The 13835-nt window shown below is 38.9% G+C and overlaps 1 protein-coding gene across 3 annotated transcripts in view; it reads left to right on the top strand.

Moving 5' to 3' along the window:
- The first annotated feature begins 4417 nt into the window (after positions 1–4417).
- The window catches only part of LOC117414882 (plakophilin-2-like), a 45137-nt gene continuing 35719 nt past the window's right edge, over positions 4418–13835 (top strand). The window contains exon 1 of one of the 3 annotated variants that reach the window (XM_034024718.3): positions 4418–4883. In XM_034024718.3, the coding sequence (XP_033880609.1) occupies positions 4670–4883 (214 nt within the window). In that variant the 5' untranslated portion in view covers positions 4418–4669. Of the gene's footprint in view, positions 4884–11027; positions 11266–12461; positions 12537–13835 lie in introns of those variants that run through there. The other 2 variants (XM_059027038.1, XM_059027039.1) reach the window with 2 other exon arrangements.

The raw sequence follows: 13835 nt of genomic DNA, 5'->3' as shown, positions 1-13835 counted from the left end.
ATAGTTTACGTGGGTTGTTAGTGGAGGCTTGGATTACAGATTGGAAATAAGTACATTTAGTAGAGGAGAAGGAGGAAAGGAGAGTGCGGTAAAGGTCTAGGGCAGCAGGGAGTTTGGTTCTCTTCCATTTCTTTTCAGCAGAACGCAGTGTGATTCTTGCTGAGCGGAGTGCAGAGGAGAGCCAGGGTTGGGGAGAGGAGGGGCGAGCAGGTCGGGAGGTGAGGGGACAGAGGGAGTCGAGGGAGGAGAAGAGGGTGGAGGTAGCAGAGTCTACAGAGAGTTGTGAAAAGGAGTCGATAGGAGGGAGGTGAGAGAGCAGTGAAGGCAAGGACAGAGGGTAGGAGGAGCAGGGAGAGAGGGGAGAGACAGAGAAAAAGAGATGAAATAGTGATCAGAGAGGTTCAGGGGGGTGACAGAGAGGGTGGAGGGGCAGCAGGCCCTGGAGAAGGTGAGGTCCAGTTGACGGCCAGCTTTGTGGGTAGGAGGAGATGGAGAGAGACAGAAGTCGAAGGAGTGAAGGAGAGGGAGGAATCCAGCAGAGTGGCTGGGGTTGGAAAGATGGATATTGAAGTCACCTACGGACAGTTGGGGTAGACAGAGAGGGGAGGGAGGAGAGTAGATAGTCGAGTTCATCTAGAAAATGAGCGAAAGGCCCAGGGGGACTGTACAGAACAATTAGTAGGAGGGAGAGGTTAGTTGGACTGCATGAAATTCAAAGGTATTAATAGAGAGTGAGGAGAGATCGGAGGGGACAGAAAAGAGTAAGGAGGGAGAGAGGAGAAGACCAGTCCCGCCTCCCCGTCCAGTGAGACGCGGGGTATGGGACAGGACGTAGAGAGAGAGGACAGGGCAGCAGGAGTTACAGTGTTATCAGGGGACAGCCAGGTTTCAGTGAGAGCAAGGAAATCGAGAGAGAGGTGGGAGGCAAAGGCAGAGATGAAATCAGCTTTGTTGCAGAAGAGTGACAGTTCCAGAGTGCACCAGAAAGTGTGCGGGAGGGGGAGAGAGGCAGAGGTATGAGGTTAGAGGGGTTGGAGGAGCAGCGGCGGAGAGAGGGCAGAGGACAAGGGCGAGAGGACAGAACAGGGATGTGAGACAGTCATAGCAGGACAGGTGAGACAAATAGGCACAGTGGGAGCAGTGGGGTGGAGGGTACAGACCTGACTAGTAGATGGCTTCTTCCAGAGCACTGTTAGGTTCGGATCTATTCGAACAGCGTCTCGGTGCAGGCCTCCCCTCGCTGGACTCCCGGCTCTTTTGTTGAGGCACTTCTGTTTGCTGGCGCGGAAATAGGTTGCTTGATTAATATAACAGCTGGGTGGCAAAAAAACCAACTAAACTATCTTGCCTCAGACTCTGGTTACCTGTAGACTCCCACAGCTAGACTCCCGGCTCTTTTGTTGAGGCGCTTCTTGCTGGCGCGGAAACAGGCTGCTTGATTAATATAACAGCTGGGTGGCAAAAGAACCAATCAAATAGCAAATCAACTTCTAATCAATTTAACCACTCACCTGGTACTAATCACACACTAACTCAGCTAATTCAAACACCACCTTACAATGTTACCAAATGTAGTTAATTTAAAATTACTTGAAGCAGGAACTTAACTATCTGCCTCGGTCCCTGGTCACCTGTAGACTGACAACTATTAGATACCCACCCTTAAACAGGTTCCACCTCACTTTGCAAGGGAACTGGCACAGCTGCTAACTGCTCCAGAGACAATACTTTCACACACTTCAATGGGATCACACCACTACAGGAGGCTGTGTGGAGACCAATCCAAATGCAAACAACTCTATTCAAGTTAATTAACCACCCTCCCTGATACAATTTACAAATTGCAAATCAACCCATGCGTTCTGTATAGGTTATAATCGGCTACATTTTGGGGTTCTGCTGTTCCTGGGGTATGGCTTGCTCACTAAAATCTTTTAGTGTTTTTGCAAAGAGAGGGTTATATCCTATCTAGGGATACCTCGATATTAGTGAGCAAGCCGTCTAAGGGGGTTAAATGGGGTATCAAAAGACGTGCCCCCCATGCGTTCTGTATAGGTTATAATGGGCTACATTTTGGGGTGCTGCTGTTCATGGCGTACGGCTTGCTCACTAAAATCTTTAGTGTTTTTGCAAAGAGGGGCTTATAATTTATCTAGGGATACCTCGATATTTATTGATCGCTCCACTCACTCCACTGGCTCCCGATCACCGCTCGCATCCAATTCAAGACTCTTCTACTAGCCTACAGATGCCTTGACCAGACTGCACCCAGCTACCTCCAGACCCTCATCTCTCCCTACACCCCCACTCAACCTCTCCGCTCTGCCTGCACTAGAAGACTGGCTCTACCTCCTCTACGCTCCCCTGCCTCCAGAGCCCGCTCCTTCTCCACCCTCGCTCCACAGTGGTGGAATGACCTTCCTACAGATGTCAGGACTGCCCAGTCCCTGACCACATTCTGGCGCCTCCTTAAGACTCACCTCTTCAGACAGCACCTGTAGAACTCCTTTGTTTTTCCCCTGGAACACTTATCACCCTTCCTTAAATGTGCTTTACTTGTTCTTATCTGCCTCCTATTTTACTGCATTTAATCCTGTACTTCAGAGTACAGTAATCTGCCAAGTGTTTAATCTGTAGTATTTTGTATTTAATCATATCCTGATGTAACTATCACTGACACTGCTATCTGCTGTATTATTGAATTGTATTTTGTCACACTTGTACTTGCTTGAACCAAAGTCATTGTATTTATCTTGCTCTTAATTGTATTATTACTTGTACTGTGATACTTGAAATGTATTTGTTTACGATTGTAATCGCCCTGGATAAGGGCGTCTGCTAAGAAATAAATAATAATAATAATAAAAATAATAATAGTGAGCAAGGCGTCTAAGGTGGGTTAAATGGGGCGAAACAAGCGGGTAATATAGGGTACCGCTATGCTGCTGATACAGATTTGTTATTAATATTTTCGTGTTTTTTTTTTTTTAAAAAGAAGGAGCGATTATTTTTTAAATAGTGGCAATATATTAATTGAGCAAGATGTGTAAGTGAGTTCAAACACACAGAAAAAGGACACGCTGCTTTGTCAACTACACCGCGAATAAGGAACCGGGAATAAGTAACCAATTTCCAGGTGGTTGTATGCTCTTATGGTGCCCACGGACTTGACCTTACGATTACACCATTCTCGTTGAGAATACCTTTTTTATCAGAGCTATCGAAGATTGCTTTACTCTGGTTGTTGGAACTTTGTTCCTCCGACTGCTATCAATCGGGATAAATTGTCACTTTAAACTGAGTTTGTGTCCACGTTATCATTTGTTATGGTTTAAAGCATTGTATTGGGGTTTGTTTTGGGGTTGGATGTTTTTTAGTTGTGCTGTTTTTTTTACTTTACCCGTTCGCTTTGTTCCTGGTTTTGTGTGATTTTTTTTTCCTTTTTTTCTATTTTGAAGTTTACCTGGTTGGTGTATGGTCGGAGGGAGTCTAATAGAGCTACAGTTTACATTCTTGGCACATAAACATATCTTTGTTAGCTAGTAAAGAAAATTCTGTCTGATACCTCATTAAATTCTTGTTTCACTTGACAATAAACTGTTTTTAACTGCACTGCGGTCTCTGTTATCCTTTCATTTATTTGACGGGGATCAGAAGGGTTTATTATCTTTGCAACTTCTTCAAAGTGTAACCTCTGCCTAGAAGATATTTGAATCGCCCTCCTGATAGTTAAAGAAAGTAGAAGATATTTGTCTTTTGACAAAATTCCACCCAAAAATAAGAAAGTACGTCTCCTACCGTAGACTGATTATCATTGTTGCTATCGACTGACTGCTTCTGGAACTTGATAAATAAATAAATGGTCTATTTTATTAAATACTACGTTTACTGTCAAAATAACGTTACAAAACAAACTATATTGATGCCTATTTTGCAAATCATTATCAAACTGTATAAGGGCATACTCCATATTTACAGATAGAAGGCTAGCAAGTAACTATGTAGTTAATTTATTAAATACTGTTTTTTATACTCTTGATTCTAATTGTAAAATTAACATTATACAGTTCTTTCTTTAAGGCTGTTTTTAATGTGTCTAGTTTGGTTATAAATGATAGCAGATAATAAATCTTTAAGACACCAGAACTTATTTGCAATAATAATACAAAGTACAACAATAATAAACTTATTGCATTCTACCACGTACAGTCTCTATCTGTATATCACCATGAGGCTTAACTGTGCAGAAACACATGGTCTGCAGCATACAGGAAATAAAACTATAGTATGCTAATATAATAATTGCTACAACAGTACTTCTAATCAGGCCACCAACGCCTCTTCAGTCACTGTAGTTCACCTGTGTAAGTTCAACTCGCTTCCTCTTTGCGACGTAAATTGTAAAGGTGAGGTTTAACCTGTTTAGGCCACACCCAGCCCCAGCTCTAATGAATTGTTGGGGAGGCGGCTTTCAGAAAAATTGACACTCAGCTAAAAACTCTAGGATCCAACAGCACTGACGGCCAAGCAGGGTCTGCTAAATATCATTCGCTGGACAATTTTTGACTTTTGTTGTTGCCTACTGGAAATTGCAAGGGACTTGATTTAAAAAAATGATTTTTGGCTAATTCTTGCCCTGTAAAGTTTGGACTTTCAACTGAATGCAAACATGGCAACGACAGAATCCAATTCGGATGGTTTTATAAAGACTGTCCTACCGTTGGACGGTTTTCATGTAGGCCTATTTGATGACACCAGTTTGGCTTTGCCACCTGAGGAAAGTATAAAACTATCCAACAGGCAAATTAATGAAAAAGGTTTCAGAGTGCAGCAACAAGTACAGCTCACACTGGCTAGAAAAAGCAAAAGCGGGGTGTCAAATGGTAAGTGTTAAGTTTGTAATGTAAACATTTATCTGTTTTTTTTCGTTGTGAATGGGTAAAGCCATCAAGGGTTTAAAATGAATACCGAAGTAAAAAATATACATAAATGAATAAGTAATAGTAATTGTCGAAAATATTTTGTACATATTTTGGAGTTTGTTGCATGGTTTGTTTTTGCTTAGCATCAACTGATTGCAATGCAAGCACCTCGCTCGATGCATGGCTTGTCAATTGCGTACCTTTCTGTCAACTGTCATAACTCACGAGTGCAAAAGGATACAGCAAATTAAACGTGTAATAATAATAAAAGTGTGCGTACCGGAGTAATATGTTTTTCTACTACTAGCCAATGGGGAACATTTTAACTTCGTAGATCACAATGCTGTGCTTTCCCCACACACAGGTCTTTTTCGAGCTAATCTCCTGTTTTCCTATAATGGCACGCAAATATCCAGTAATTTTTTGTTCTGTAATTTGCATTTTTGCTTTATTTTTTTCGAATGGAGCTCTTTTAATAGAAATGTACTAGTAACAACAACAGGTAACACGTGCATTGTAGTTACAGTATATTGTACCGAACCGCAGTTCCCGCTGGCAGGGGCGCTCACAGGCAGAGGTGGGACGTGAACCCGGTGTAGGACGCCCCAAACACTACACAGTATAAAACACTAGAGTGTTTTGAATGTAAGTTGATAATACACTAGAGTGTAATTGTTCACAACACTCTGCAGCGCTTTGAATTCACGTTGAAAACAGTCCCTTTCAAGACCACAACACTATAGCTAGGTACACCAAAAACACTCCCCTCGAACACAGTCAAATCAATGAACAATTTAATACTAATACGTACATATACCATATTTTCTAATCACTGCTTAAATAAATAAAACCAGCTAAATAATACATTTAGCCTATTAGTTTTATTTCGTCAATGTGTTTTGTTGTTAGTTTATATATATATGGTTAGGGCTCTGGACGCTTGACCGGAGAGGCGTGGGTTCAATCCCAGGTGGGGGACACTGCTGCTGTACCTTGAGCAAGGTACTTTACCCAGATATTATATATATATATATATATATATATATATATATATATATATAGATAGATAGATAGATAGATAGATAGATAGATAGATAGATAGATAGATAGATATAGATATATATACACACACACACACATTTTTTTTTCTTCTATGCCTGTGTAAAACGTGTGCAATAGTGCTAAACTAAATGTGTCTAAACGAGACTAAATATGAATGTCATTCTGTATTTAACTAAAAGTGTAGAGCAAATACTATTTAGCTAACTAAACTATACATAAAAGAATGCAATTCTGCCTCAGGTTTGTTGATAATATGATGTGCAACATCACAATCCAACCACGTGCAGAGAGTTTCAACACGATGGGTAGACCTGTTAGAAAAAGAGAGCCCAACTTTCAAGAAATATTGAGTTATTTATCAAACGAGCAATACCCAGATACACTTAAAGGGAACAGTGGAGGAAAAGCTAATTTTCGGAAATAATGCCAGCGTTTTTTCATTACAGATGGCCAACTAATGTACAAACACAAAGTACACAGAAAAAAGGAAAAATGGGGAATAGTCACCTTCTATCACTATGTACAGGTGTTACACTTTAGTGTGTTAATAACAACTGGTATTTGCTCTAATATTAAACATATTTTTTCATTAAAACGTTGTATTAAACAAGATACCATATTCAAAACATGCTTTTTGAAGCAAAATAACTTAAACCAGTAAGCTTGAAATAGTCACCCCTTAGCCATAGATTCCAATTTACTGTATTTGTGTGTGTGTGTGTGTGTGTGTGTGTGTGTGTGTGTGTGTTTCTGGATGTAGTACTGTGTTTTTTTCTTCTTTAATGTGTATATCGTTAATTAATTAATTTTTATTTTCTTGCTTTGTATTTCAACTCTGTATTTTGATACACTGTACATTTGTACAGTTACAGTTTCTATTGGTACATTGCTCTGTGGGTTAATTCAGTTAGCTTTAGCTAGAAAACGTTTGGGGAAATATACATGTAATAACATAACTGTAAAAATCTACATAAATGCTTTGAACTTAATGTACTGTAAAATATTGTGCGCATAAGAGTGTTTTGAAAGTAATAAATGCTTTGAACGCAACGCACTGCTGTAGAGTGTTTTGAAATTACGTAGGGGAGTGTTTTGAACGTAGAAGTAGAGTGTTATGAACGTGGCCTGAATGTTTTGAAAGTGACTGGACCGCCAGTCACCCTTGAGAAACCCCTGCCTGTGAGAACCACGGTTCGCCACATTGGTGTTAGAGTGGGATACAGGTACACTGGAATGCACTTGGAAGTCTGTAGCCTGGTGAGCAATTCCTCCTAACTTGAAGATGACACTGCACGCTATAGCGATGGCCAAAAGTGTTGCATCACCCTTTTTATAATTAACTAATTTTGCTTCATAAAGTCACATGAAACCTGCTGAATAAGGTTACAGTAACATATTGAATTACATACCACTTTGTGGTTTTCCATATACTGAACGAAAAACTGACTAATTGAAAAATGTGACATTTTGAAATCTAATATCAAATACTGACTACTATTATAGCTTCCGGTAGATTTGTGATATCATATTGCAATTTCATTGTTTACATAATGTTAAATAAAATATCTAAATTAGGTTAATATAGTGTTGTGTGTGTGTTTTTTTTTATCAATCCTAAAATTCTAGGTGATGCATAACTTTTGGCCATAGTTGTACAGGTTCCAGTCTTTCTTTCAGTGTAAACTTACACCTGAACAAACGAGAACTGGCACAATATCAGGCTCAAAAGTAACATAAAAACAAAGGGAAGGAAACCCCAAAACTCGCATATCAAAAAATGATTTATTGGTTAAGCACGTTAAAAAACCGAGGCGCTTCGGCCCAACACTGCCTTCACCAATGCACAAGCAGACAAAACACAGTCAAACCTGTATCCATTTCCACAACAAGCAAACCAGCAATCAGCCAGTCAATAAAGATAAACTATTAAAGATAAATAGCCAGTCAATCATTATAGATATATGAAGCGGAACAGCGAGGATGGAGAGTCCGGGTTTACCCAGTGGAAGTGGGTTGTCGAGGATTTGTGGCACACTCTACAACCCGGTTTCTCAGAGACGTCGGATTCAGTGGCCAAGAGTTGCATCGCACAGTGAAGAACTTATCTGAAGCAGCAGAGAGGAGCAGCAACTGGCTGTGGTTGAGACGGAAAGATTCTGGCTGGGGATCTTGAGCACAATAGAAAGAAAGAAACGCTGATGTACAGGTAAGTAAGCTGGGCTGAGTTGAGTGGGGGACGGAGGGGGGTGATGCTGGGATGCCAGAATCACCGTTGAGCCATCTTGAGGTGTCGTGGGCTAGTCGACGAAACACTGAGGATGGAAGGTGCCCACTTGAAAACCCCAGAGATGTACCCTATTTAGCTCAATCCAGACGGTTGTCATGCTGATGCGCTGGGGAGGCCGCACTGTGGTTGATCCCCGGAGCCGGCATCGCAGCCGTTGTGTGTGCTGATGTGCCAGGGAGGCAAAATAAGCTGATCCCTGGAGCCAGCATTACCCTTCAGCCATTAACACCAGACAGAAGGATATCTACATCATCATATGGAAGGAAACGTAAATGGATGGAGACACATATGGATCACATTAGTTTACTGTAAAGCTACGTCTTAGTTGGTGCTTATCTTGGCGAGAGCCGAGTTCAAATCAGCATGAAGTTTTAACATCTACTCTCGTGTAATGGAAATCATTCAAACGTATTAGAGAGAGTAACATGATTATCACAAAAATAAAACCTTTAAGCTAAAATCTTCATTTAAACCTTTTGGTTTTAAGCTTTGACCATTGTGAATCCAAAAAAGTTTGCGACGTTGCCTAAATCAATTTATACCACCCCCTCTAGGTCCTAGTTTAATTTTTTCAATCCCCAGATAAGTGGAGATATGATGTGTCCGCTCTATAAAATGTCCAGCCAGACACAGCTCTTCTGATCTTGCCTAGATTCTGCGATTTGTTCTATTTAAGCTCTGTTCAGTGTCACCAATGTAAACTTTTCCACACAGGAAGCTTACTGTGTAAATTACATTAGTTGTACACAATTAAACCTTTACATTTTTTTTTTAACATTTTGTAGGGTGATCAAAAACGATTGTATTCCGAGTATATTGGCATTGAACACAGTTTCCACATGTATAATTACCTGTTGGTGACACTCCAGACAAGGTAGCTGTATTAAATTGAGGGAAACTGGTATTCTCTCTAATTAAAGCGGAGACATAGTCCCCTGCACTGAAGATTATGTTCAGTAGAAGACCGATAATGAGTTATGTGTGTTTGTATTATACATACAAAACTTCACGGAATCCCTAGTGCATCTCCATTTATGTATTGTGTAGCTTTTTAAAATTAATTTCAACACAGCAATCCAGGTACCCTCACACTTCTGCAATTAGAGACACAGCAGTGTGGGAAAACCTGGCAAACCCTTGTGTCATGTGCTGCTTGGACACACAGAGGCTGTTTCCAGTTCAGCCACGCCCTTCCTTTGTTACTTTAATTATGGAAGCATTCTGTAGTTTAAGAATTGTGCATATAAGCCAGACACTTCGAATCTTCCTTTAAAGAATTTACAAAGAAACAAAAAAACTACAGCGAAATGGATTGCACTATGAGTGAAACATAAACTATATACAGTATCTAAAACTATTATCATATTGACAAACTAATGTACAAGCTTTGGCAATTGCACAATAGAAATTGTATTAAGCAATGTGTAAATTGTTGTAATTAACCCACAAAAGATATTAATAAGACCAATGTGACCGAATGACAAACTCATAAACTTGCAGGCTTCCGGGCACAAACTTGAAATTCAGTTCCAATTGAAAATGTACAAACCTATGGCTATTTGTTTCTTCCTAGTGAATGGTCAAGCAGCCACATTTGCAAATGCTCAGATTGATAGTGTTTCAGACAGTTGCTAAACATGTGGGAATCGTTATAGAAATGGTGGTTTTGAAGACAGGATCAGTGTCAGCTGAGTTTAGCTTTAGGGCACAGTGCTCTGTTTAGAAGACACATTGCTGTTTATCATGGAAGCGGCTGAGTGCATGTCTGTTGACCTATATAGGTCCTGCTTTTCATTTTATTCCTTGGCCTTGTTTTGGTTGAGATTTCAGTGGTAGAACTCTGCGTGACTCAAAGTTATGAAGTTGGATTTTTGCCAGTTGTAATTTCAGCCTTTAATTTGATGTCTGTTTTACAGGGCATACTATAATGCTTTTAATTTGCACTGTACTTGTACCTACCTCTTAACTGTAGTTAACCAGAGAACATTAAAAACCTCTCCCAGAGAACATTACAACTCCAGGAAAGAGGATACATTCTTGTAAATTTGGTACAAAACTGAAAAATATGTTTAGATAGGATATAGAACCAGATATGAAGCACATCTTGGATAGAGCACACTTACAAAACTCTTTGAGAATAGAATAAACGGTCAAGTATGTCGTTTTTAAATTAACAGGGTTCAAACAATGCTATAATAAATGTATTGTATATGCTTTTACATTATTTTTTTTTTAAACGGGACTGGGGTGCTCTTTCATAAAAAATCAAAAAAGAATCTTTGTGCTTCGTGTGTGTGTTTTCTTTTTTTGTTTAATATATGTATTTGTTGTTGTTAAAAACGAATATCGGTTTAGCAACCTGTGTACCTGATTTAGCAGCCTGCTGTGTTGTGTAGCATAATCTTTCTTAGATTGTGATAGTGGTCTGCCTTTTTGAGGGGTAGCTTTTGTTTTTGTTTAAGCTCTGTGGTTCAACTTATTGAATGTCTATGAACCTTGATAAACTTAATATCGACGATTACAGCAGTGTTTTCAGATTTGTTTTATTACTGTGTTTTATTTTGTGCCTGTTAAAATCATTTCCTGGTCAGGAGATATCAAGTGTCCTTGTCTGCCGCTTCCCAAAAGAAAAGCATGTCTTGGTAAACATGCCATTGCATAGCCAACACATTATTTATTTAGAATATGTGGCCTCGGAAAGCCCACTGCAAATTCCTCTTTCAGCCATTTTAAATGGTTTTTTTTTTTTTTTGTCAACTTGGTGCAAAAAATGCATAAGAACAATAAAATCCACAATGAAAAAGGATCTCTGGTGTTATCAACAGTTAATGATTCATTGTTAACAATTTGAGTGCACAAGGAGGTTAAGTGACTTGCTCAGAGTCACGTAATGAGTCAGTGGCTGAGGTGGGATTTGAACCGGGGACCTCCTGATTACAAGCCCTTTTCTTTAACCACTGGACCACACAGCCGCCTGTCCCTGATTTAAAAAAGGTATATTATCTTTTGTTATAATGTGATTTTTTTTATACAACCTTTGTTTTCTTCCGGTTGACATTTTGTATACAGTAAGTTCCAAAAATGGAGCGATCAGTAAATCTTGTGTCTTGTTTATGCATGTGTGGCCTACTGTTTGACACTCTCAACTTTAATATTTAATTCACTGTTTAGCACTGTCATGGCTTGTAAGTGCTTTTAAGTGTGTTTTTTTTATTTTATTTTATTTTACTCTTTAGTCATTCTAGAGTGTCCCATACAGCAAGTCAGACATCATAGGTATAATTGTTAACGTTGGTGGGGTTTCCATGGAAAAATAAGTCTCTCCTTTTTCTCACACTATTTTGGTATTTACCTTTTCAGGTAATTTTGGTTTCCATGTAGTTTTTCAAATGCAAACAACCTAATTTGTATTACAATACAGGAGGGTATATTTCAATGATCCAGATTTGGCTTTGCATGACCACTGGTATCGTGCAGCTGTCTTCAACTGTGTTTCTACAAAGTTTATAGGTTGTGTTGAAGCACTGCAAGTGCAGCCTGCCTCATTTGGCCAAAAATACAATAATAAAGCAAGGGAAACAAAACAAAAACCCAGACATAGTGTTTCATGAATACAAATTTTTTTTATAAAAAAATACCAACATTCTGAAACTGCTATGTGCTATCGATGTATTATTTGCTAATAGTTTTCCTACAGAATGTAGCTTCAGCAATTCTGATCCTTATGTTTGTCTTCAAACGGAGCTAAGCTTAATTATATAAAAATTGTCCAGTCATATCCATGTTTCGTACACTTATTTTCAAAATACAGTAGGTTACTCTGCTTGCCTACATTTCTCACTACATAATATTCTAATAAATAATAATAATAACAATAATAATAATAATAATCTGAATCCAATTTCCACAGGAACAGTGCAAAGCTTTTACCCAATGAATGTTTGTTGTTTGTTTATTTATATATATATATATATATATATATATATATATATATATATATATATATTGTAAGATAGCAGGGAGGGGGGTTAAAATCCTCCCTGTGTAGCATATGTGCACAGGCACCTTTTTGTTAGTTTGCTTTTGTTTAATTTAATTGTTTTATTGTTTGTTAATTGTTTTATTAATAATGATCCCCTGCACCTGGCTATTATTGTAAATTAGAGCCAGGTGCAGGGTATTTAAAGAGAGCAGACAGTGGACTCGTGGCTGCTGAGTAGAAGGAGGCAGAAGATAGGTGCTCTGCTTCCGAGCAGTCTGAAATAGTAAGTGCTGTGTTAAACCTGTGTGGTTTTTGTTTGTGTTCTGTGGTGTCAGGTAAACGGCTTAGCTGTCCTGCAAGTTAGTCAGGGAATAACCTGTGTAGTAAGTGCTCCAAAACGGAGTTAGGTTTTGTTTTGTGTTTGTGTTTGTTTTGTGTTTTATTAAAAAAATTAGCACAACCGCGCTTGAAACTCCATTTCTGTTGTGCTGGGTCGTAATTTTAAAGGGGCACGAACCCGTGGATGGCGCAATCCTTCACAATATATATTTTATATATATATATATATATATATATATATATATATATAAAATCACACACACACAGATGAAGGCATACTACCACAGTAGTGATGTCAAAAAGTGATAATTCCTCTAGAGGAACATATACTTGAGCTTTGACCCATTCGACTCCTCAAGACCATCACGTTCAATTCAAACACAAAATGTCTCATTTTCAATCACTCGACAACACCCACAGTACAAAAATGTTCATTAATGATCAACAAATTGAGAAACTGGAGAGGAACGGGAAATTAAAGCAAGCTAAAGGCAATCATCCAAATAAAGCTGAAGCACTAACGGATAACGACATAGAACGTCTGTACAGCACTGAAACACTACGTAAAAACACAACTGTACAGCTGAACCTTGTCTTCTTTAATATTAGCATCACAAGGGTATCCATGTATTATAAAAAGTTATAGATGGGCCTCTTCAATGAGTTACTAGAAAACAATTCCATCTCAGGTTTCTGTGACAGTTTTGGTCTCGTAATTTTTGTAACGTTCTGTAAGTCTTGCAGCAAGCTGATGTTAGGCCCTGTATTTGTCTTTTTTGAACAAATTCGTGGAAGCAACAGTTTTTTCTTTCTTCAAAAACTAATCTTGCTCAATGAATTGGGTTTAAGAGATGTTACTTCAACTTTATAGGACCCAGGTGGTTGCTCAAGCCTGGTGCTTTCTGTAGCCCGCAGCAATAATACAGGAGACCATGGCCATAAATTCCCAGCTATGCTAATCTTTTTTGTCCTTGGCAAGTACCCATGGTAAATACTAAAGGCTGGTGTCCAATGAATTGCATCTTTATCGCTAAGGAACAGAAAAGTCTATTCTTAAAACAATCTTCTATCCGATGAACAAACACAAAGATAAGAGAAGTGCAATGGGTGAAAAAGATATGTTTCTGTGTTTTGTTTCTGGGTTTAGTTATTTATTTCAAAGGGCTGCATTTTTTTTTTTTTTTTTGAAGTAGCTTTAGTATTTTTGGTTTGCTTGGGCTACTTCCTGTAGATCTCAGTTGTT

Source organism: Acipenser ruthenus, chromosome 7, assembly GCF_902713425.1.
Source record: "Acipenser ruthenus chromosome 7, fAciRut3.2 maternal haplotype, whole genome shotgun sequence".
Lineage (NCBI taxonomy): Eukaryota > Metazoa > Chordata > Actinopteri > Acipenseriformes > Acipenseridae > Acipenser > Acipenser ruthenus.
The sequence above is the reverse complement of the archived record's forward strand: the minus strand, read 5'-3'. Positions and strand labels throughout refer to the sequence as shown.